The sequence below is a fragment of the Colossoma macropomum genome, unplaced genomic scaffold (genome assembly GCF_904425465.1).
Source record: "Colossoma macropomum unplaced genomic scaffold, Colossoma_macropomum, whole genome shotgun sequence".
NCBI lineage: Eukaryota > Metazoa > Chordata > Actinopteri > Characiformes > Serrasalmidae > Colossoma > Colossoma macropomum.
In genome coordinates this window covers 3,662,374-3,687,352 of record NW_023494796.1, presented here as the reverse complement: position 1 = coordinate 3,687,352, position 24,979 = coordinate 3,662,374, and the positions used below count along the sequence as shown (strand labels likewise).

General features: G+C 42.5%; 1 protein-coding gene across 3 annotated transcripts in view; it reads right to left on the bottom strand.

Annotated features, from left to right (window-relative positions):
• The window catches only part of fat1a (FAT atypical cadherin 1a), a 146,855-nt gene that overhangs the window by 6,636 nt on the left and 115,240 nt on the right, over positions 1 to 24,979 (bottom strand). For all 3 annotated transcript variants that reach the window (XM_036583633.1, XM_036583631.1, XM_036583632.1), the window contains 15 exons: positions 22,650 to 22,883; positions 17,893 to 18,282; positions 17,472 to 17,686; positions 17,111 to 17,248; positions 15,760 to 15,903; positions 15,401 to 15,598; positions 13,369 to 14,094; positions 12,118 to 12,220; positions 11,852 to 11,983; positions 11,057 to 11,214; positions 8,555 to 9,035; positions 7,883 to 8,036; positions 7,428 to 7,538; positions 5,860 to 6,509; positions 4,422 to 4,559 (listed from right to left, as the gene is read on the bottom strand). In XM_036583633.1, the coding sequence (XP_036439526.1) occupies positions 4,422 to 4,559; positions 5,860 to 6,509; positions 7,428 to 7,538; positions 7,883 to 8,036; positions 8,555 to 9,035; positions 11,057 to 11,214; positions 11,852 to 11,983; positions 12,118 to 12,220; positions 13,369 to 14,094; positions 15,401 to 15,598; positions 15,760 to 15,903; positions 17,111 to 17,248; positions 17,472 to 17,686; positions 17,893 to 18,282; positions 22,650 to 22,883 (3,972 nt within the window). The remainder of the gene's footprint in view (positions 1 to 4,421; positions 4,560 to 5,859; positions 6,510 to 7,427; positions 7,539 to 7,882; positions 8,037 to 8,554; positions 9,036 to 11,056; positions 11,215 to 11,851; positions 11,984 to 12,117; positions 12,221 to 13,368; positions 14,095 to 15,400; positions 15,599 to 15,759; positions 15,904 to 17,110; positions 17,249 to 17,471; positions 17,687 to 17,892; positions 18,283 to 22,649; positions 22,884 to 24,979) is intronic.

Genomic DNA, 24,979 nt, shown 5'->3' with positions numbered 1-24,979 from the left:
CACCTCGGTTTGGGACTCAGTCACACAGACGAAGTGGAGGGTAAACAAAGAAACGACAAAGACAAGCACTTTTCAAACCTTTCGCAGCTCAAAGGAAGAGCTCGGTTCAAAAAAGCGTACACAGTTTCTCCTTCACCACACGTATAATCAGCCAAGACACGTTTGCTTCTTTAGTTCTGCACTGGAGCTACGAGGCTAATGCAGCCAACAGCTAATGGAAGCTTATTCAGCAATTAGCACCGTGCTAACCGCATGTCTAAATCATCACACACTCGCCTCAAACCATGTTTTTGAGTAATCTCGCCATATTATTATCCTAAAAATGGATAAAATGCATATAGCAAAGCTAAAAACAGTAGCAGCCAGGTCGGCAGGTCTATACTTAACAGCCCAACACAGTTTAAGGCGATGCTAATGCACAATGCTAACTGTTAGGGCACTAGCTCCCACTACCTGTTAGCTACATCCCTGATAGCAAGAGGATAGTGTCGGCCCACTGATGGCAAAGCTGGTGGTCCACTGGCGTTTTGCTCAGCGTTTTCCAGGTGGAAAAAGGCAGAACAATAGGCAAAATTTCATATATCATCGCTCATTTTCCACTCACAGTCCAATTTACTGATTTTTCCTTCTTTCTTTTTTAGTTATACTTTATAAATTAGTAAATAATTTTAATCCAGCTCAGTGTCAGCAACATTTTCTATGAAATCATTTCATATCAGGCCTAGTCATTATTTTTTTCTCTCAGCTATTTGTAATATTTGTCTTTTATTTTGCTTATTTTCTAAAATAAAAGTCCCTGTGCATTTAAAATCTGTTTGAGGAGATGAAAAACTAGGTAGAGTTTGTATGCAGGACTGTAATCTGGGTGGTCCGAGGGTGGACCAGCAGTGGCAAACGGTCAGTGGGGTGCTGACCTTATCAAGCCAGTGGACCGATATATGCTGCTATCTGGGATTAGCCTCGTGGCTCCAGTGCAAAACTATAGAAGCAAACTTCTGGCACCAAACCTGTTTTAGCTGAGTGGCTCCATTTTGTTAAGGGGGAAAACCTAATTTGGATTTTTTTAAACGACTCTTCTTCTTTTAAACTTTTCACTGAAAGTGATGATGAGAGAAACATTTAACATTTGTTGTGCTGTAACAGGTTTTGGGAAAAGCAGCCCTGTCTGGCTTTAAGAACCTTCAAAGGTTTGGCTGCAGACGTTTCAGTCTAAAATAGGGGACGCTGAGGAAGATTTAATTATAGACGATAAAGAGAACCCAGCAAAGGGACGTCTGTCTTCTAAAATTACTGTTCCAATGTCTCGCAAAGCCACAATGCTACTTTTAGTTCTGTACTGTAGCCATAAGGCTAATGTAGACAAGAAATGGATGCTCATGTATAGCAATTTGCTTTGTTAGCATGTCTTATCATCTCACACTCGTCTCAAACTGCGTCGAGTTGTAAGAAAATCAAAAAACAGACTTGCTTTTATGTCTTTTGCCGTTGTATGATAAACTGTTATCTATAAACAGACAAAATGCAGTCTTCTACATGGAGGCTACATCAGTTTTTAGCAATGCTACATTCTTTTATGCAATTTAATAGACAGTAGCATGTCTTACAGTGTCAGAAACCACATGAGCAGTTAGTCAGACATGACCTAACAACTCCACACAGTTTAAGGCCAGTGTGACAGTTTGTGGGACACAGCCTTAACGTTAGCTACATTAGCCTTGAAGCTCCAGAGCAATACTTAAGAAGCAAACATGCCTTGGCTGACTGACTACATCTGGGCTAAAAGGGGAATTTGTGTATTATTTTTCACCAAACTATTCATTTGAGGTCTGCACAAGCTCAATGAGGTGCCAGTGCCCTACGTTTGACAGTCCTGTGGGCTTCAACAGGACGCTGAGGGGGCTAATCCGTACACGGTTTCGGGGGTAAAATGGTGGAGCAGTGGCGTGGAGTGGAGATTCTTGTGCTCATGATGGGGACAAACACACCAATAACAACACTGCGGAGATGCTGAGGGGTGCCACTGATAGCACGGTGGGGACTGAAGGAAGGATCTGGAGAATTCTCAAGGATAAAAGAAAGAAAAGAAAAGGAAAGAAAAGAAATAAGTATGTCCGGCCCCAGGCAGAAACGGAAAAGGAGCAGCGGAGCTGGAAGCCGCAGAAAATGAGATTTGCGCAGTTCTGAAGGGCTTCATACATTCCAGTGATTCCAGACAGAGGTTAGATTCTTCAAATGAACACTAAACATATCACTGTATCACAGTTTGACCCGTCCAGGCTCTGCACACATCTGCATTCCACTGTAGTTACTGTTGCTCGGTTGGACAAAGTTTACAGAACGATGGCAAAAGCTTTTAAAATACCTGAATTATTTACAACAAACAACTACAAAGTCAGATTCACTACACAACGCTGAGTTTTCAGTTTAAAATGCTACTGCTGAGCTGGGCTGTGCTGTTGTAGCTAATCAAACCTACGCAACAAATTTGCCACCACCATGCTAGCTCAATTTAATCTATCCTAACAGTGAGTGCGTTTACATGCACTTAATAATCCGATAACTTCAGAAAATCAGATTTTGTCAGTGATCAGATTTCTGCTTTGCAACCAGCCAATAAACTCAGAGAAGAAGACGTGACGTAAACGTAACGTAAAACTCCCACAGCTTTTTTATAAAAATATTGCGGCACTTCTTGAAAAATGAACATAAATCTTCATTCTAGAAGATTTAAATCCTTCATTTCGTCAAGTATGTATTTGGTTTCAGTGAAGCTCCAAAAATGTTTTGCTGCGTCTCACGTCTGATTCACACATGCGCAGACTGAGAAAAACGAAAGAAATCAGAGTAAGAGTTCACATGCACTGAGAAATCTGATTACTGAGCTAAAATCCAGCTCCGGATTTCTTAACTGGATTTCTAGACCTTAAACCAATATAAGAAATCAGAGTGTGCTGTTTATGTGACCATTTGAATAATCAGATAACTGCAGAAATCTGATTATGATTGGAGTATTGAGTGCATGAAAACACACTCAGTATCTCCTTTCAGATGCATACTAAAAATGTTGACCAAAACTGTAGAAACATAGAATTTTTGCTAACGTTCTGTAAAGCTTCTCCAATCTATCAACAGTGGCCACAGAGGAACACATTTGTGGGCGGGGCACGGGCAGGCCAATCTGGGACAGTTTCTTTAGGGGGGTCAGGTGTGAGAAAAAGCACAGAAAAGGGGCAAAATGAATGGCTTAGAAGGTTAAAGGTGAACATCTGATGATGTAGACAAGGTGGACTTCCTATACCCTTGCTTATTGCTCTCGGCTGAGTTCTTCAACCATCCATTAGCAGCTTTGACTAGACACAACAATAAATCAGTGAAAGACAACAAGCAGAACAGAAAAATGAATGAATCAACCATGTAAATTTGAAAAAAATAATGCAGAGGCCATAAAATCGATAACAAAGCATATCAGTCGTAAAACTCATGGCAAACAGGGGGCATATTCCGTTGGAAGTTCCTTCAAGCAATGAAAAACAAAAGAAAAATGGCCCGAGAAAGACAGAAAAAGGGAGTTTTTCTTTTTTTTATGCATTGAGAATCTCGTAAGGCCTTTGGCGAGGCCACCCCTTCCTTCTCCACATGATTGTGTTGACTTACGAGCAGGCGGCTAGCTAAAACCTTGCTCTGTGTCTTTGGTGGGGTTTGATCCAAATGGGAGCTAAAGTCCCAGTGCAGCGGGTAAAAGAGGGGGAGAGAAACATAACACAGTAACATGACCCATCAAAGCTCAGCTACTCAGTTACAGCCAGAGAAGAAGTGAGAGAAAGAGAGAGAGAGGGTTAGTATGCTAACGCTAGCTATACTGAAATACATGACAAAAGAAGTTCAGTCTGCTTTCTGATGTACGTTAATAAAGTAAACTGCAGGTCTGAATCTGCAATGTAAAGATTATTCATCACTATCGTTTAATATATAAACAAACACACCACCTGAAAATGCTAATGGTGCTAATCTGCGCTAGTTAGCTGATCGAAAATATGTTTGTCAGCCACATCAGCACTTTTGGGTGAACTCTACTCATATTTCTGCCTTAGTTACACTGTCGAGACAAGAATAAGCCAATAATTTCCACATTATTAATAAGACGACCTCATAAAATGTTAGCATAAGCATACAACATGTAGCTAGCGCAGTCAATAACTAGAAGGGGAGCAAACTTTAAATTGGCTTGACAAAGCTGTTGCTATAACATCCCAAGACACTGTTAGACTACTGTCATGGTATGCCAGGTGGTTGCTAAGGTGTTGCTAGGTTATCCCAGGTGGTTGCTAAGATGTCGCTAGTATAAGCAGTGAACAGGATAGCCGTTTATAGCTGTAGCACATCTGATTGGACTCATTTGTTCTTTGTGTGTGTATACATACCGTTATCATCGCAGGATTCGGACTGAAAGGAGCTGAGGGACTGGACCTCAGACATGCTCCCCCTGGTGTTGTAGGGGTGACATGCACTGTCCTCCACTACCTTCTTACTGAGGCACGGGTCCAGATCCACTACTTTAGCTGCAAGTATACCAGGCAGAGACACATATATGGTTAGAAAGCTTCAAAGCAAGAAGGTAAAGCTAAAACTTAATTAAATATGATTAAAATATTAGAAAAACAATACATGGACTACCTCTAAAAAAAGTGAAACAATTCTCTTTAGTCCAATGTGTGCTCGGTAACACTTTTCTATAGGGTGCTGTTCATAAAGCTACATGACACCTACATGAGGTTGTCATTACAATGGACATAACCCTACATAACTGTTTATAAATGCTTATTACAACAGGCGTCATCTGTCATTAAGGCTACTTTAGCTGATTTTGATCAAAATTGGCCAATGTAACCTTTATAGCAAATGACGCTTATTGGAACAAGCATTTATAAACAGTTATGTAGGGTTATGTCAGTTGTCATGTTGCCTTATGAACAGCACCCTACAGTAAAGTGTTACCGTGTGCTCTCCTGTACCATTCTTCAATGACGTGTTCAAACAGCAACAATGTTGCCAGATTGGGTGAGATCACCCAGATTACCAATGTATGCTACTCACTATGCAATATTTACTATTATTACTTTAATATTATAAATACATAATCTACAGCTACAAAAACAGTCTTGGACCACTTTTGTGGAAAAGGGTGTAACGATTCATGGTATCATGGTAAAAACTAAAAAATGTATATTTGTAGCCGACTAAGAATATTGTAAAACTGTATCTCGTACAGTCAATGATGAAAAACTAGGCTTCTGGGTGGGTTCTAGTTAAGTATGAGGAAAGGGGCGTAGCTTATGCTATGGGCACGCCCACACTTAACTGAGAGCTTACAGACTCTCAGGTTTGTGATTTTTGGAGTATATTTGTTAGGGAGTGATGCAGCTTTGAAAGTTCTACTTGAGAACTTTGTACACTCTTAGCAAAAAGGGTTCTATATAGTACCAAAAAAGGGTTCTTTGGCTTGTAACAATAGTGGAACCTTTTTAGTGCTCTATAGAACCCTTTTCAACCAGAAAAAGGACCATCTACAGCACATTCTCCATCAATCTGAAGAACTCTTTCATGATGCAAAGAACCCTTAAGTCATGCAAAGCATTCTTTAAGTGTTGATGGTTCCGTATAGAGCCATTTTCTTGACAAAAGAACCCTTGAAGGCCCATCTTTTTTAAGAGAGTAGTCTATTATTAGAGCTCTAATAAAATATAGAGAATCAAGTTGAATCTTAACCTCAGGATGAAAAAACTGTATTGAACCCAGGACTACATGTATCATTACACCCCTAACAGACAGCTAAGTGTAAAAGTGAGCGTCTTTCTTTACCATCGTAGTCGTAGTCCCAGCTGGGCTTCTGGATGGAGTCACTGTCCGAGACAGAGTTGGATGGTGGTGGTGGGGGCAGGTTTGGGGCGACGCTGCACACGGCCACGGTCTTGCGGTGCCCATGGATAGAGTCTGGGTTAAACGTGCTGAACTCAGGGTGCTCGGGAATGGCCGAGCCCTCGAACGAGTTCCGGTCCAGGTTGTTCCGAGAGTCGCTGGGAATGCTGGGGGTATACGAGATGGGCCGCACGGGCACCTGTGGCGGCACGTCCGAGTAAATGTTCTTGCTGGGCTTGGTGTCAAAGTACGGCCGATGGAGGAAGGAATGAGGGCCGGAGCCTCCTAAACGTTTAGTGCTGTCGTCTGGGGACATGTCGGATTTGGAGCGCCGGCATGCACGCTTGCGGATCAGCACGAAGAGCAGAACCATGAGGAAAATGCCGACGACGAAGACAGCGATGCCGATGACCTCCTCCAGGCCGATGTTCCAGGATGTGGAGATGAAGTCGTTGCGGACTTCGGCGCGAAGCTCACATTGGCGCCCCCCGAAGCCCAGCGAGCAGTTACAGCTGAAGGAGCCGTACGTGTTGTGGCACTGACCTCCATTAGAGCACGGGTTCTTCATACACTCGTCCACGTCACTCAAACACCTGAGGACAAAAAGGCACAGTTGCCATATGTATATAGGCAAAAGACATATCTGTAAGGGCTGAAGCTCTGCTGCAGCGCACTGTGTGTTGCTATGATAGAGTCTGTAATTGTAGCCCTCTTGTTCATTCAGCATTTAAATGCTTTTAAAGTGATACCTTCAGGACCTGCAGCAGACTACGCTGGACAGTGCTCGCAGGAGACCCACTGATAAATCAACGAGCAGCAAACTAACACACAGATGCTGCCTTTTAGACGCCGTCTTTTTCAGGGAGATCCATGTGATTGCACAGCTGAAGACTTGTACAACTAAAGAACGGCAAAAAATTTCTTCCAAAACTGGATGAACTGGTGTCTTTAGTCCGCAAACGCTTAGTAAGTGTTGTTCAAAGGGAACATGGTGTAACACAGTGGTAAACATGCTCCTGCCCTAATGTGTTTGGAATATGTTGCAGGCATCAAATTGCTGCTGTTGGAACAAAACCTTTTATCCCTATTTTCGTCGTTTTTTAGTTTTTTACATAATTTGAAAATTCCTATAGTCCTTTACATCAAAATTTACTTGGAACAAAGTCTGGTTCCATTGACTTACATCAAAAGTAAAATATGTTTTTTCCTTCTTTTCCTCCTGTAAAGTTACCATTTTGGACAGCAGCAAAATTTAGAAGGAGACTATATATTTTCACAAATGTAGAAACATTTTACATTCTGTTTTATCTGTCAGCTAAAACAACAATCTGCTACAACACTTGCAAGTTTTATAGCCCTAAATTTTCCAAAAGATTCCAGCCCTGCAACTACAGATCTGACGCCACCAGGTCTCTTTAGGTATAAAGCTCAGAATGTCACCCATCCTATATCACTCAGAAGCCCGTAATGCCTGCAGTGTTTGCTCTTTTTACACGGTAATCCTGTCGTACCTGTCGCCTTGGAAACCGGGCTCACATTCGCACACCGGGCCATCTAAGCTGTCGATGCAGCGGCCGCTGTTCTTACAGGGGTTCTCCGTACAGTACGGACCCAGCTGACACCTGAAGCACAAACAGAGAGGAGCGTTTAGACATGCAAGAACAAGAAATATGATAGAGTGAACAGTGAAGTCCAGAAATATCTTCGCAAACTTTTGTTCTTTCTAACACGAAACACTGCCAGCAACTAAGACTGGCTAGTTGAGTCAGTGTTGTTCTTTACTGATCTATTCATACTCGGACACAAACACATCCTTTCATAGCCACTGCTGTAAGGTTTAACCTGCTCTACAGAATCTTCAATATGAAGAAAAACTGTACTTTATAAAGAATTCCTCTCTTTTTTATATGTCTTTTTGTTTTCCAGGGCTGTTGAAGTGATCATATTTGTGTATGTGTGTTCTCACCGTTGGCCGGAGTACTGTCCTCGGCACTGGCAGTAGAAGTCGTCTCCGCGAGGGACACAGGTTCCTCCATACAGGCAGGGGTTTGAGGAGCAGGGGCTGATACTGACCTCACAGTGAGTGCCCATAAACAGAGCACTGCACTTACAGAAATAACCTACAGCAACAACACAGCAATAAGTCACATCATATACTTAATATATAATAAATAATAAAAAAAAATTAAATAATGTACTTTCATTCATATAATAATAATAAGAAGAAGAAGAAAAAGAAGAAGAAGACGAAGAAGAAGAAAACACAAATATATAAATTATGAACTGAGAAAATAAGTAATAATAATACTAAAAAACAAATAACATATGAGAAATATGTATATATAATAATAAAAAATAGAAGAAAAATAAAATACAATCAAATAATCTACTAATGAATAAAAAACAATAATAAATAATAAAATAAAATAAAAATAAAAATTCCTATAAATACAATCAAAACCATATATAGAATCTACTAAAGTATGGCAAAAAAATTTAATCAAATATAGTTTTATAAATGTTACTATCAAATGTCTTTCACTGTTATAGCTTAAAAAACAATTCATTTGAAAACAACAGCAATAATAATAATAATAATAATAATAATAAGTGGAAAATGATATAAATCATTACGTACCTCCGTTGGGCAGTTCCGTGCAGGTCCCTCCATTGCTGCAGGGGTTACTAGTGCAGACGGGGGCTGGAGGTGGGAGGCTGCAGCCGGGAGCTGCCTCCACCAGCTCCTCCAGCACGCCGTGGGCCCCACGGGGCTGCTGCCTCAGAGGCAGATCCCGGCCGTTCAGCACGATGGCCTCCAGGCAGCCACGCAGGCCGCCGGTCACAGGCAGGCTCCGCCCCAGCCGGCCGCCACTGCCCCCCACAGACCGACCTCCACGGCCCCCGAAGAACACGCTGGTGTCCAGGTTGAGGGTGCGCAGGTTCCCTGGGGCTTTCCCCGAGGCGGCATGGACACCATCCAGCACAAGCCGGGCGTAATTACCGTCCACCTCCAGAGACACGGAGTGCCACTCGCCATCACTGACCAGCGGGCTGTGGACAGACACCACGCCGGGACCACTGCCGCAGTCAAACTTGTACTGAAGACGCCCGTTCACTATCTGTGAGAAACAGACGTGCAGATGCAGAGCAGGTGAAAACAACGAAGGTGTAGTCTGTGCTTATTAACCAGAACACAAGGCCTGGGTGATCAAAGTCAGACACTCATTTGACACTAATAATGTGTGTTTGAAGAGTTCACAATAAAATTATGTTCCTGTTCTGTTTTTCTGTTTGATATTAGCAGTTTTGAAAGTGGATATTTGCACATTTTACTTACTAAACAGGGAGAAGGAAGAAGTCTAGCCATTCACTTACAACAGCACAAACCAAACTGAGTTCTTTCATTGAATTATATCATAGATTTCAATAAGTTAAAACATCATGTTTCCACGCACTCCAACCAGAGTTTGCCCTATTTGGAAAATGTTGGAAATGTTGTTTACTTTGTTGCTGCTCTCAGCAACCTGATTATATATATCTATTCTCTTTTTATACTTTCAATTATTTATACTATATTCAATAAAGACATATTTATTTTTTTGTTTTATTCATTCATTCATTTTTTGTTCGATTATTATCCTTCTTCTCAGTTGCACCTGAAAGTTTTAATTACCCAAATATATAATGTAGTTATGTTAAAACTGAAGTTTTGCACGGCTGAAACCCCTCCTTCCAATCTAGCGCCCTATAAATTCACATCCTCCTCTTCCGTTACTGTGACGAAGGGTTCACAATCCCCTCCACCACCCCATCTCCTCCCTGTTTCTCAGTCCTACATCAGTCCTACTACAGCTATGAGGGGGTCTGACCTTCTAGCTACAGGCAGAAGCTGCCCAGAACTCCAGCCCAAGTCCTCAGAGTTCTCCCCCCTCCCTCAATCAGTCTGCCCTCATACTACCACCACCATGTTGAAGGCATGGTCTGAACTCACAAATATATATGTGATAAGCACAATAAGCAAAGCTTGGGGGAAAAAGAAATATACTGTATGTATCTTTATCTAAAATATTACTTGTATGTGTTTGTCTTTTCTTGTGTTCTTGTGTGTTTAATATTTTCAAAGGCTAAATGATTTATGTGTGTGTGTGTGTGTGTGTGTGTGTGTGTGTGTGTGTGATTCTCACAGACTAAATAAAATGTGTGTGTGTGTGTGTGTGTGTGGGCAGAAATAGCAGGGTGCTGTAATGATGATATAATAACAGATAGCGTTTTTCTCTCTCTCTCTCTCTCTCTCTCTCTCTCTCTCTCTCTCTCTCTCTCTCTCTCTCTGTGAGAAAGCTGTGTCCCTGTCACTCCCAGCACCAAAATAACCCTCTCTCTCTTTTCTGATGGACTGAGACAGAGAGGCTCTCAAGGCCTCTGTATGCAGGATGGGATGGACAGAGTGTGGGAAAAAAGAAACTGGGAGTGAGAGCAGATCGTCCCCCTAGAGTTAAGTAATTTATAAATATGATGCATTTTAATCTAATATAAACTGTTGTCTCCTGTTTCTGCTCTCACTGTTAGAACTTCTGAAGACAAACATGTCAAATGCAGGTCCCCTTGAGAAAAAGTTTAAACTTTTATGCTCCTATCGCTGAGTTTTCTGTCACTGTGTATTCGTATTTAAAGCACATTAAGAGCTGTACCGATTGTATCTAAGGAGTAATGATATGGAATGTGTTAGGATCTGATTAGCTTTGTAATCTGTGTAATTTCCCCAAAATCAGATTCATACTGGATTAAAATCACCCCACAGTTATTACTGTTAGACTGCCAAAACTACACACACACACTGCAGATCCATACCTGAATAAAATCACCCCACAGTTATTATAGACAGACTAAAAACTACACACACTGTAGATTCATACTGGATTAAAATCATTCAATGATTATTAACGTCTGTAGATTCATACTGGATTAGAATCACTCAATGATTATTAATGTCTGTAGATTCAGACTGGATTAAAATCATTCAATGATTATTAATGTCTGTAGATTCATACTGGATTAAAAATCACTCAATGATTATTACTGTCTGTAGATTCATACTGGATTAAAATCACTCCACAGGTACCTGGATTAAAATGTTTCTCACCTCCAGGATGCTGTAGTCCGTGCCTTTGGCGTACATGATGGTGGCGTGATCAGAGAAAGTGCGGAGTCTGAGAGAGAGATTCATCTCCTCTTTATTTTCATTCTCCATCAGTCTGTAGCGGGCATAGCCGTTACCACTGAACGTCAGAGCCTGGCCTTCTGGGGAGAGAGAGAGAGAGAGAGAGAGAGAGAGAGAGAGAGAGAGAGAGAGAGAGAGAGAGAGATGGTGATATATTCAGCGAGTGGATGTTCATTAATATATAGTGAACACTCAGCACTCCTGTCCTGCACATTTCAGTGCTTCCTCAGTTCTAACACATCTGATCCAACATCAAGAGCCTGTTTATGAGCTGACTAGCTGCACCAAGAGCCACGTTTACAGCTGCTGCAGCAGTTTTGAAAAGTATTGATGAGGAGAACATTTATCTACTATTTTATTCATACATTCTGCTACTTTTGTGATCCTGAAACTTTAGTAAACCCACTTCAAGCACCAAAATCATTCGTCCACATGAGCAAAACTGTGTTTCCACAAGAGATATTAAAAATGTCTAAAACCAGATTTCAGTTTTTTAGCTTAAGTGCTGAACAATCTTTTTACAGAGTGTTTTGGGTCAAAACGACCTCATTATCAAGAGCGCTGAGATTGTCCTGTATATTTTGATATATAACGTGGGCATCATCTCACATGCCTGAGCCTTTAAAGACGCATTTAAGAATATATGCAAAAATCAAGAAAACGCCCTCAGACTTTCTTCCCAGCTTCCTTTGCATGAGCACAGGTGAGCGTTCTTACCTGAACACTGTCCTGATTTCTTGTCTGAGCACACACAGCTGAACTTGGTGTGTGTGGGGTCTTCCACACACTCCATACCCTCAGGACACGGATTCCCCACACACAGCTTACTGAACACTGAACACTCAGCACCTACAAACACACAGAGACCAGCGGTTACTACAAACTCAACTGACCACATTTATCTTATTAATACAGGACGTACTCATAAACAGAGATCATCTAAACACAGCGCCAGAAAGAGACCACAGACCCCCCATACGTACCCTCACAGAGACACCTGGCCGTGCGAATGTGTCGTGGTGTGATGAAGCTGACTCTCGCCGTGCTGTAGGTGGACGCCGCCCCCGTCTCCAAGGTGACTGTCTCCTGGCAATGGGAACGGACATCATTAGGATTTTAATAACACAGTACTGCTCACTGATTCGATCTTTATAAGACGCTAAAGTTCATTAAAATCAATATCAGCACCAAAGAAAAATTTTATATGAAAATGTTAATACTTGGCCGATGTTAAAGTTCTGCCACCGATTCCGATTATATCAGTACTAAAAACTATATCAGACGATATTTTCAGTTATCAGAATTTTAACCTCCTTAAAACGGATATCAAACACCAATTTTAATATCAGTCAAGTTCTTTATGTGTGTAAATATTGAGGCTTGACCTATATGAACATTTTAGCACCAAAACTGATTCAGTTCTCAGCCCCCTAAAATTCATATCAGTTGAGTTGTTTATGTACATAAATATTAAGGCTCGACCGATAGGAAAATTTTGTCACAAATATCAGTGATATTGGTACTTAAAATTATATTGCACAACATTGTCAGTTACTAGATTTTTTAACTTTTTAAAAGTAATATCAGCAAAATTTTATATCAGCCGATATCATCAGTTATCAGAATTTTTAGCTCCTTAAAACTCAAATCAGTAGCAAAAATTTAATATCAATCAAGTTCTTTATGTATGTAAATATTGAGGCTTGACCAATATGAACATTGAAGCATCAGAACGGACTCAGTTTTCATACGGCTCCTCAAATTACACTAGCTAATATCAGTTTTCAGAATTTTTAGCCTCCTAAAACTGATATCAGTGACAGGTTTTCATATCAGTTGAGCTGTTTATGTATGTGAATATTAAGGCTCGACCGATATGAATTGAAATTATATTGTACAACATTATCAGTTATTAGAATTTTTAGCTTTTTAAAAGCAATATTAGTATCAGAGACAGAATTTTAGCATTAGTATTATACCAGCCAATATTATCAGTTATTAAAACTCATATTAGTAGCAAAAAATTCATATCAATCAAGTTCCTCATGTATCTAAATATTAAGGCTTGTCACTGATACTGATTTTATCGTTACTTATAATTATATTGCTTAGCTCCTTATAATTGTTATCAGTGATAAATCAGATTTAAGAATAATATAATTGGTAATATAAGCAGACTTAATTAATCAAATATTGATATAATATAATTAGAAAACACTGGGGGGCATCCCTACCTGACAGTAGCTAAGTGGGCAGTCCAGTCCGGCGCAGAGTTTTTTGGCCACGCGGACGATCCGCACACCGGTCATCTCTTCAATCGCACCGGCTGAGGAATTCAGCTTCCTGTACACCACTTCCTGTGGCTGGTAGGGACTTCCAGACTTCTCCAGGGCCAGGAGGACCTCCAGGTCTCCGGAGGCGTCAGCGGCCGGCTGGAGGCTGACCAGCTGGACGTCCGCCCTCCTGACACCAGCGATGTTGCGTAATGCACGCAGGAAGTTCCTCCAGTAGTCTCCGATGAACTCCTCTGGGGCTATAGCAGCGAATCGGACGCCGATGGAGTTCTCCAGCATGTGGGCGGCGGCCCGGCGCACGTGGACGCTGACACGTGCAGCCGACGTGAAGCGGCCGTCTGTCACCGTGGCGTTCAGCGTGTACTGGCCGCCGTCCAGGCCAGAGAGAGCCACCAGCTTGCCGTCGGTGGGGGAGACGGAGAAGAGAGGGGTGGAGCTTGGAGAGGAGGGGGTGGAGCTATCAGGCGCGAGGCTGTAGGTCAACGTGTCGTAGATGTCCTGGTCGGTGGCGTGGATCTTGCCCAGGACGCCGCCTGGGTATTCGTCGGTTGCTGTGGTGATGAAGACGTCCAGCGGCAGGACGGCCGGAGGGTGGACGCTCTCCTCAACCAGACGGACGCTTATGAACACAGAGGAGGACAGAGGAGGACGACCGCTGTCCGAAACCTGAGAGAAAGAGAGGGAGAGAGAGTCTGATTCACGATTCAGAATCACCACACAGTCACTTAACAAATGAGTGCAGTCAGTAAAAAGAGTCGAGATTCAGAATCACTCGTTCAACTTTTGGTTTGGAAAAAACTCAAATAAACACAATTTGTACAAAAATTTACGTTAAATGTTGTGTAAAATATCATTTTTGGGTAAAAAAATAAAATACAAAAATCTAAAAATGGTAATAAGTACAGACGGAATTCAGACCAGTGGCATTATCCTCCCAGCTAATGTAAAACTGGGACATTAAACATGTTTTGGCAGTTTGACGCTTTAAATAAAATGGGAATTTTATTTATTTATTTTTAATTTAAATGGTTAAGATGTAAACAGAGTCGTTCAGAGTGGTTTGGTGTGAAACGCTCTGTTCTAGAGAAACTTACTGAGTCAGAACTGTTCACAGTGGTGGTGATAGGAACCAGACGTCCACCTCTAAAAGCTCCCTCACAGAAAGTTACTACATGAAATGGTTATTAAATCCATTCATGCAGGGTGTTGTGAGGAAAAATAGTCTCCAATGAAGATGTATCAGTATTTTACCGTCATCAACATCACATATAAAACCTCAGAAGACTCGTGTAGGTTCACTGGTGGTTTTGATAGTAAATAAAATGTCTATATTTGCGTTGTAGTCATGGCGACCCCTGGTTCCTATCACCACCACTGTATGAGATCTGAGTCAGTAAGTTTCTCTACAATGAACCGTTTCACATCAAACCACTCTGAGTCACTTTGTTTACATCTCAACTTATTCCTGTTGATTTTTTTAAAAATCAGTGGAATTCCTTCATGATTACCACGTCCTGTTCATTAACGGCGGTGAGTGTTTCGTTTGTGGCCAGCGGAGGGAGCCCTCGAGCTTTTATTACTGAAACACGAGACTGCCAAGTAATGTTTGTAGCAGATTAGCAGCAATAATCATTAGAGAACGGATCATTACAGCTCTCAGCAGCAGCGGAACATCAGTATCAGTGAGCACCGAGGGAACGACAAGCGAGAAAAAAGAACCGAACACATCAGCAGTTTAGAACTCTGCTACAAACACCGCAGTCCTGCTGCTGGTTCCCGAACGAGAGAAGGAGAAAGAGAGAGAGAGGAAAAAAGAGAGAGACATAAAGAAAGAGAGAGGCAAAGGAGACAAAGAAAGACAGAGAGTGAGAGACAATCAGAGAAAGAAAGAGAGAGAGAGAGAGAGAGAGTCACTACCACACACACATCTCTCTCTCTCTCTCTCCCTCCTCTTTTTTACCCTGAGGCTCACCCGGGTCTGCAGTAGATAGTGATCTCTTGTCCGGCGGCTCAGGGTTGCCGTGGAGACCAGCGTGCCCTGCGGTGTGATGTGGAAGGCGTTGTTCTCATCGCCGCTGACGATGTTGAAGTTGAAGGGTGGGCCGTTGTGGGAGGCGTCCCGGTCAGACACGGTCAGCTGGAGGATGCTGGTGCCCACTGGGCGGTTCTCCTGCAGGAACCACATCGAGAACAGCATTAAGCACATGTACCCAAGATCTAGACTGGAACATTCCCATCCAATAGAGCACCGACCAACTGCATGTTTCATCACAAAGAGCTCATAATTATCCTGCTTAATTACTAAATATGTTGATTCTACATCGCTCTGACCTGTATGATGATGCTGTAGTTGCTCTGGGAGAAGACCGGTGGGTTGTCGTTGACGTCCGAGACGTCGATGTTGATGGTGGCGCTGCTGGAGCGGACTGGACTTCCGCCATCGGACGCCATCACGGTCAGAGTGTATCCAGACGTCTTTACAGTAAAACATCATATTTGTTATTACTGACACCCTTGAACTGACATTGCAGTACATAACAGTGGTGTATTGTTATGCATCACACTAATAATAACAACAATAATAATCTTTATTTGCAAAGCACCTCTCATACATTAAAAACGCAGCTCACAGTGCTTCACAATACAAAGCTGGAATAACAGAGGAGGCAGAGAAAAAACTAAAAAATGTAAAATAATAAAACATGCAACAAATAAAAGCACTAATTAAAATTAAAATGCACAAGCTAAAAGCATTAAAATTACTGTGATGTACTGTATTGTGATGATCATACTGTGATGAGAACCATATTGTGATGCATCATATTATGGTGTACTGTATTGGGAGTATATTACTGTAATGAGTATTGCTTTTGATGCTTTGTAATGCATTGTAATAATTATAATGTGATGAGTATCATATATCTGCGTACTGTATTGTGATGATTGTACTATAATGTATACTGTATTGTGATTATTATACTATAACACGTACTGTATTGTGATTATTGAACTATAATGCATACTGTATTGTGATGATTGTACTATAATGTATACTGTATTGTGATGATTGTACTATAACGTATACTGTATTATGATTACGGTCCCATAATACATGCTGTATTGTGATTATTGTACTATAATGCATGCTGTATTGTGGTATATTGTGTTGTGGTGTACTATATCATGATTACTGTAACGTGATTAGTACTTTATTGCGATGTAGTGTGAACTGTATCATGGCGAGTATCATATTGTCGTGTTATTTTGTATTATTGTGCTATTTTGTATTATTGTATACTGAACTGAATGTACTGTGATATATCATATTTTGAGGTGCTCTATTGTGATCATGCTGTGGTACCATATTGTGATATATTGTGTTATTATTATGAGTATTGTGGAATTATAACCCCACTGTGATGTACTGTGGTGCACTGTGCTGTGATTATCATACTGTGATTTGAGCTGTATTGTGATATTTCACATTATTATGAGTACTGTTGTTGTGATTATCATACAGTGATGAGACCTGCGATGAGTACCATATTGTAATGACTATCGTGATATACTGTATTGTGTGTAGTGTCGTATTGTAGGCTAGTATTGTACTATAGGCTAACAAACCATAGCCAGTATTGGGAACTGGACGTGTTTGGCAGTTTTCTTTGTGTGTTTTCCCAACCTTTTCTCTGTCTAGATGACGGGCCACCTTGACCTCTCCTTTCAGCGGGTCGATGGTGAATGGACTGCCTTGGTTGCCGTCGACGATGGAGTAGCGCACCTGGTTGTTGGAGGGTCCGTCTGCGTCATCAGCTACGACCTTCAAACATACACACACCTGCTTTAGTCGACCTGCCAAGGCTCATTTGTACCAGCCTGTAAATACTAGTGTGAGGAACTGTGTGTATTCATCCCCTTGTGGGGACCAAATACCCCAGGACGATAAAAACATGTACATTAGGGGTTAGGGGGCAACTTCTCTCTCCAAAAACTGCGGCTTTTGGTAAGAAAAAATTAACGTGTCTGTGTCCTGAGAGACTCACGGTCAGTATGGTCTTTCCCAGCTCTGCGTCCTCACTGACCACGGCGGCGTACACAGCCTGGCCGAACACCGGACTGTTGTCGTTTACGTCAGTGACGTTGATGTTGACGGTGGCCATGTCGCTCAGCGCCGGTGTCCCTCCGTCTGTGGCCTCCACCGTCAGATAAAACTCGTGAGAGGATTCATAATCCAAGGGCTCAATCACAAAGATGCCACCTACAGATGGGAAAAACATTATTAGAATTAATTAATTAATACCAATATTTCACAGTCAAATTGCTTTTGGGCATTTGCTAGTTGGTGGTGTATCAGCTTCCATTACACATTGGCTACATTAGCCTTGTAACTGCAGCACAACGCTAAAAAAGCTGTGATTTCTGATGCAAATACATAAGTAAACGAAGTGAATTCTCTCTGCTGACCAGTGCGTGGGTCCACGCTGAAGGCCCCTCTCTCGTTGCCGTTGACGATGCTGTAGGTGATGTGGTCCCCGGACTCGGCGTCCCGGCTCAGCGCCTGCACCCGCAGCACCTGCGTTCCCACGGTAACGTCCTCGGGGACGGTGGCGGCGTACTCGCGGTGCTGGAACACCGGCGGGTCGTGGTTGATGTCCAGCACGGAGACGGAGACGGTGCAGGTGGAGGAGAGCGGGCGGGGCGAGCCGCGGTCAGACACGCGAGCGCGGAGCGTGTAGGAGGAGCGGAGTTCGCGGTCCAGAGCGGAGTCCAGAAACAAGACACCAGAAACCTCATCCACAGAAAACGATCCGTCAGCAGAGTCCAGCAGAGAGAAGAACAGAGCAGCATTGGAGCCTGAGAGGAAACAGATACAGACACATTAGTGTAAACATAATTTGTAGCTTGTACAGCCCCAGAATGGGACGCTCTGGAGCTGCTGCACGTGAGCCTAAGGTCACTGTGAACAATGCCAGTGGGCTAGAGGGGTTTAAAGCACCCAGCTTTGGGCTGTGGAGCAGTGGATCTGCGTTCTCTGGAGTGATGGAGTGGAATGATCCAGAACCATCAGCACCTGACCTCACTAATGCTCTTCTGCCTATTGTGCTGTTACCTATTACCTATTTCAGAACGGCAGGTGTTATTATTTATTGCTGACACTGAAAAATGAATAACTTGTACTAGATGGTAGTTTTGACTGGAAATGAAGGGCAGGGTGGTCTCTGACTTCGGCACAGTCCTATATGTTCCATATGATTACATATGTAAGTATCTACTTGTCCTATGTGTATTAAACATATCGCTGCTGTCGGAACAAAACCTCGTATTGGCATTTTTGTCGTTTTTCAGTTTTTGACATAATTTGAAAACGCCTGTTGCTCTTTACATTGGGTGTGAATTTCATGAAGAACGGGCCAAAAGAAACGGCCCAAAATGACTTGGAAAGACGTCTGGTTCCATTGACTTGCATTAAAAGTAGAGTATGTTTTTTCCTTCTCCTGTAAAGTTACGATTTTGGAGATACGAGGTTTTGTTCCGACACAGCGATATGTAAGTACGCTCTTTAAAAAGACAGTTCTTCAAGGGTTCTTTAATAAAGCAAATGGTTCTATCTAGAACCACGAACACTCAAAGAAACCTGTGCATGATTGATGTGGTCTTTGCATCATGAAAAGGTTCTTCAGATTGATGGAGAATGTGTTGAGTGTGGTTCTGCATAGAACCTTCTTGAAAACATTTCACAACTCAAAGAACACTTTCTTTTCTTTGAGTGTTCATGGTTCCATATAGAACCAATTTCTTTACTAAAGAACCCTTGAAAAACCATCTTTTTTAAGCATGTACCTACATGTAACAACATGTTTCATATCTCTGCTGTCGGAACAAAACCTCGTATCTCCAAAATGGTAACTTTACAGGAGAACGAAAAAACATACTCTACTTTTAATGGAAGTCAATGGAATCAGACTTTTATCCAAGTCATTTTGGGCCGTTTCTTTTGGTCCAATCATCACCAAATTTACACACAACGTAAAGGAAAACAAGCATTTTCACATTATGTCCAAAACTGGTTTTGTTCCAACGGCGGCGATGTGTATTACATATTTATAAGCACAAACAGCAGCACAGTTAGCCTAATACAGACAAAACACGTCTGGCTTTATGAGAAAAGCTTCAAAGTTCTCAAACTAATATCACAGTCAGTGTGTGTGGGTTGAATAATGACTTCATTATTTACCTCTGTCTGTGTTATTGATTTAATACGAGCGCATCACAATGCATAAACACTTCTTCAATATTCATACTGATCGATTCAGACAGAGCGGCGCCACAAATAATCCGAGCGGCTGAAGCTCGGCCGTAGATTGCTGCCGCGCTGAATCCAGCGAATGTACAGCTCATTAAAAACTGCAGTGTGTGTGTGTGAGTGGCTCACTCTTCGCTAATATGAGTAAACAACGTCTCTCATCGCGCAACCAGGCGGAGACGGAGCGGCGCAATCGCCGTAATGCGTTTCTGCAGGTGATTTATTGTTGTGCTGCTTATTATATTCGCATTTAGCAGAGAACCATCTCTCATTACTGACAATAAGCATAATGAGCAGGACCCTCGCGCACTCACACGGCAGCCCCCCTGCGGTCCTCAGCGCTCCCACCCCACCACATTAGCGCTGCGAAACCGGTTAATGGTCGTTAAGCAAATTGAATTGGATGATTTAACGATCTCCTGTTCCACCTCCAGCCGCGGCGCGGACCTCCAGGGGTCCCTCCTGCTGAGAGTTGCGCTTAAGCACTTCTGTATCGGAGGTGTTAGAGTAAATGTGGTGCATCCGCCGCAGTGGAGAACGCAGGCCGGGGTCGGCCGGTAGAACCGCGATACGACGTCTCGCTGAACGTGATTGTGAGAATCAGACTTCGGAGACTGAACTTCAGAGGTGTGGAAAACCTCCCTGCTGATTTCGTTGAAAGGCAGAAAGAGAAAGAGTGGAAGCTGCTGATCTGTTTACTGGCAGGTTGGTCGGCATGACGGCAGCATGATATCTTGAGGTATTTGAAAATGAAGATGTACATCAAAATTGACGGATCGGCAAATTTCTGTTCCACAGTTTATTGTTTAATGAACTGCAGAAATAAACTAGAAAGTCGGCCGATTGTCGACTGTTTTCAAAAACTGAAATGGTTTTGTACAGTAATTTCAGGTTGTTGCTTGGTGATTGTTAGGTTGTTGCTAAGGTGTTGCTAGGTCATTTGCTATGGTACCCCAGGTGGCTGCTAAGGTATTGCCAGGCTGCTGCTATGGTATCCCAGGTGGTTGCTATAATGTTGCTAGGCCACTGACATGTCTTCCAAGGTGGTTGCTAAGGTGATGCTAGGTTGTTGCTATGGAATCCTAGGTGGTTGTTAAGGTGTTGCTAGGCCACCATTACTCAATATCAGGTGGTTGCTAACATGTGCGAGGTCATTTCTATGGTATCCCAGGGTGGCTGCTAAGGTGTTGCTAGGTTGTTGCTATGGTATCCCATGTAGTTGTAAAGGTGTTGTTAGGCCACTACTATGGAACACCAGGTGGTTGCTAACATGTTACTAGGTCATTTCAATGGTATCCCAGGTGGCTGCTAAGGTGTTTCTAGACAGTTGCTATGATTTTCCAAGTGGTTGCTAAGGTATTGTTTGACCATTGCTGTGCTATCCCTGGTGGTTGTTAAGGTGTTGCTAGGTTGCTGCTATGCTATCCTGCGTGGTTGTTGAGGTGCTGCCAGGGCACTGATATGGTATCCCAGGTGGTTGCTAAGGTGTTGCTAGGCTGTTGCTATGGTATCCCAGGTGGTTGTTAAGGTGTTGCTAGGCTGTTGCTGTGGTATCCCAGGTGGTTGTTAAGGTGCTGCTAGGTTGTCGCTATGGTATGCCAGGTGATTGTTAAGGTGTTGCTAGGCTGTTGCTGTGGTATCCCAGGTGGTTGTTAAGGTGCTGCTAGGTTGTTGCTATGGTATGCCAGGTGATTGTTAAGGTGTTGTTAGGCCACTACTATAGTATCCCAGATGGTTGTTAAGGTGTTGTCAGGCTGCTACTATAGAATCCCAGGTGGTTGCTAGACCGTTGCTGTGGTTTCCCAGGTGGTTGCTAAGGTAAAGTGTTTGCATAACTTGGCTACTGCTATGCTATCCCTGGTGGTTGTTAAGGTGTTGCCAAACCACTGCTATCGTATCACAGGTGGTTGCTATGGTGTTGCTAGACTATTCATATGCTATCCCAGATGGTTGCTAAGGTATTCCAGGCGGTTGCTAATATGTGAGTATATGTGCTAATATGTACGAGTCTGTGTTTCACAGAATTTGCAGAATTTTTTTAAAGTAAGTGAAATTCTGTTTTAACTATTCATTTGACTTTCTTTTATTATAAACACGTAAAAAAATAAACGAGGGAAACTGGCTGCTGTTTGGCTGTCCTGTATTAAGCTTGTACTGAGGTTGAGACACACCTTATAAGCTGAGAGTGGGCGGAGCAACACTGCTGTGTGCTGAATTGCTGGATTTTGTGACATCATAAAGCTGTTTTTGCTGCTTAGTTTCCCATATATGGGCTGAATGGACTGAGGTAACTAACTCTTTTACTGATACAGGCATGTTTGAGCCAATCAGGCTGTTGGCAGGAAGGGCTGAAGGAGCTGTTTTTGACAGATGGCCAACAGTTCATATGTTTAATGTTGTAATGCTGAAAATCCACTTTGTTCAAATGAAGTTTCAGCGCTGATGGTTCTTAAGGAGCGGAGAAGGAAGTGAAGGGTGAACAGAGGAAGAGAAACTGGCCTGTATGGACTGTGGTGAGTGGAATTTAGAGCAGGACAAAAACAGAGTGACATTTAGGACATAATAGATCAAGTGATGTGAACAAAGAACAGTAGAAGAGAAGAGTGAAGGGCAGATTCCAGAGTGGAACCAGAGAGAGAGAAACACAGAGAGACAGAACCAAAACATTACATCATTACTGTCGTATTTAAGTTGTATCTTCATTTTTAAGCCATTTGAAAAACTGCTCTTTCCAGACACCTCAGAGTGACGAGCGCATGGTACCTCGCCTTGGTCCAACAGCTGACAGCGGATATCTAGAACTGCTTAGAAGTGAATTTAAAATGTGTCTGTTTGTCGGGATAAAAAAAGGAATTTTCTCGACTCTGTCTCGAATTCCGAAATTCCCAAATTGAACTGTCAGCTTTGGGAAGCTCACCCGTGTCGAGGTCAGTGGCCTGCAGCCGGGCGACCGGAGTGTGTATCTCTGTGTTCTCGAACACGGTGATGCTGTAGGGGTCGGAGGTGAACTGTGGGGCGTTGTCGTTGGCGTCCTCTACCGTGATCTCCACGTCCGCCTCGCAGTAACGTCCACCTCCGTCCACCGCGCGCACCTTCATCCTGTGCAGCTCCTGTTCCTCACGGTCCAGCGGGAGGAGGGTCTTCAGCTCGCCTGGAAAAACACAACCATGAGTGAAGGTCAGATGAGTCCAGCAGGCCTGGACAAACTACATGTTTTGTTGATTTTCTGAGTGTAAATAAGTGAACACATCCTTTTTATACGCACATTTTAAAAACACAATTCCTGTTAATTTACGGAATTTAACATATTGGGGAAAAAATAACACACAAAATGTACCGTGTGCAAAAGTTATGGCACATTTTACATAGTTGTTTAATTTTTTCCCAATATGTTAAACTGAGCGAATGAATACTTCTATTCTCCAGGGTTTTTTAGAGCTGTTTTGGATTCGAGACAGGAATGCTAAAGTTTTCCAAAAGGCTCAGGATGAGGAATTCTTGAAAAGGTATTTCGATCAGTAAAGACCCATCTGCAGTGTGGATACCTAGAGCTGTTTAGAAGTGAACCCACAATACTTAGGTCTGTCTAAAGGCAAAAGTAGAGTTTTCCAAAGCTGTTCCGGATTCTATAAAGGAATTTTAATTTCCAAAGGAATCTTCTGTCAGAAACGAGACATCTAGAGTCTAGTGTAAAACTTTCTAGAAGGGAATCTAGAATGTAGAACTGTTTAGAAGTGAATCTAGAATGCGTATGGCTGTTTGTCAGGATAAAAATGGAGTTTTCTAGAATTTTTCTGGATTCCAGGAGGGAATTCTCAAATGTTCCACTTTTTTGTGTTCTGTTATCGTCTTTTGGGCCACCCTTACTTGATTAGCCCTGATATCGATATTCCGGACTGGATCGAGGGAGTCAAAACACACAAACACACATTCCGATCACACACACGCGCTCAGGGCCTTCCCTATAGATGGAGTGTGTGTGTACTGGTGTGTGTATGAGTGTGTGACAGGGCCGTCGCTGGCTTAGCGATTCAAATTTCACCCGCCATTGACTCCGAAAAACAACTAGCGCCTCAGCCGAGTGGAAAACACGATCCAATTGGATTCCAAAACTAACTCATTTCACTGACCAGGCAGTGGAACCTCCATCTGAGATTCAAAGCTGCCGTAAACAAACTCTCAGTATAAACTCTCAGTGACTGCACTGCACTCAGACTGCACCTCCCCCAGCGGCCACCAGGTGGCAGCGCAGCAGCGCGTTCAACACTGGGCTGAGTGGACACTACACGCTCTCAGAGGACAAGAGAGAGAAAACACTCCACACTGCTGAGGACTGAGAGAAGAAATGATTAAAGGAGTGAAAGAGGGAGGGAAGGAAGACAAAGAGTGAAGGAGAAAAAGAGACAGAACAGAGCAAGGCACGCTTGAGAACTGCTGTGAAAGAAGAGAGAGAGAGAGAGAGAGAGAGAGCAGAACGAAAGTACTGTTCGTGTCCAAACTACTCCGAAAAAAACGGGAAAAAAAAGAAAGGAGTGGGGACAGAATGAAAGAGGGGTGACAAAAGAAGACAAATGACAAAAGAGAGAGAAAGAAAGAGAGACAAAAGAGGAAAGAAGAGAGAGTGAGGTAGAGAGAGAAAAAGAGAAAAAAGAGTGAAAGAAAGAGAAAAGATGGGAGAGAAAGAGTGAGAGGAAGGAGAGAGAGAGAGAGAGAGAAAAAGAAAAGGGAAGAAGGCAAAACAGACAAAAGGAGAGAAAAAAGAGTAGCGAGGGAGAAAGAAAGCAAAAAAGAGAAGAAAGAGACAGAGGAAGTAAAAGAGAAGAGAGAAAGAGCTACTAGAGAGAGGGAGAAAAAGCCAAAAAGAAAAAGAGAGAGGGGGAGGGAGAGAAAAAGAAAAGATGGGGAAAGAAGGCAAACAGAAAAGAAGAGAAAAAAGTGGAGAGGGAGCAAGAAAGCAAAAAAGAGAGAGAACAAAGAGAGAGATAGAAGTAAGAGAGAGAGAAAGAGGAAATAAAAGAGGAACAGAAAAAAGAGAGACAGGAGAGAGAAGAGAAAGAAGAAAGAGAAAGCAAGCAAAAGAAAAAATAGAGAAAGAGAGCGACTAGAGAGAGGGAGAAAAGTCAAAAAAGAAAAAGAGAACGAGACAGAGAGAGAGAAAGAGAAAGGGGAAGGGCAGAGAGTGAAAGAAGAGAGCGGGATAGAAGGTAAAACAGACAAAAGAAGAGAAAAAAGAGGAGAGGGGGAAAG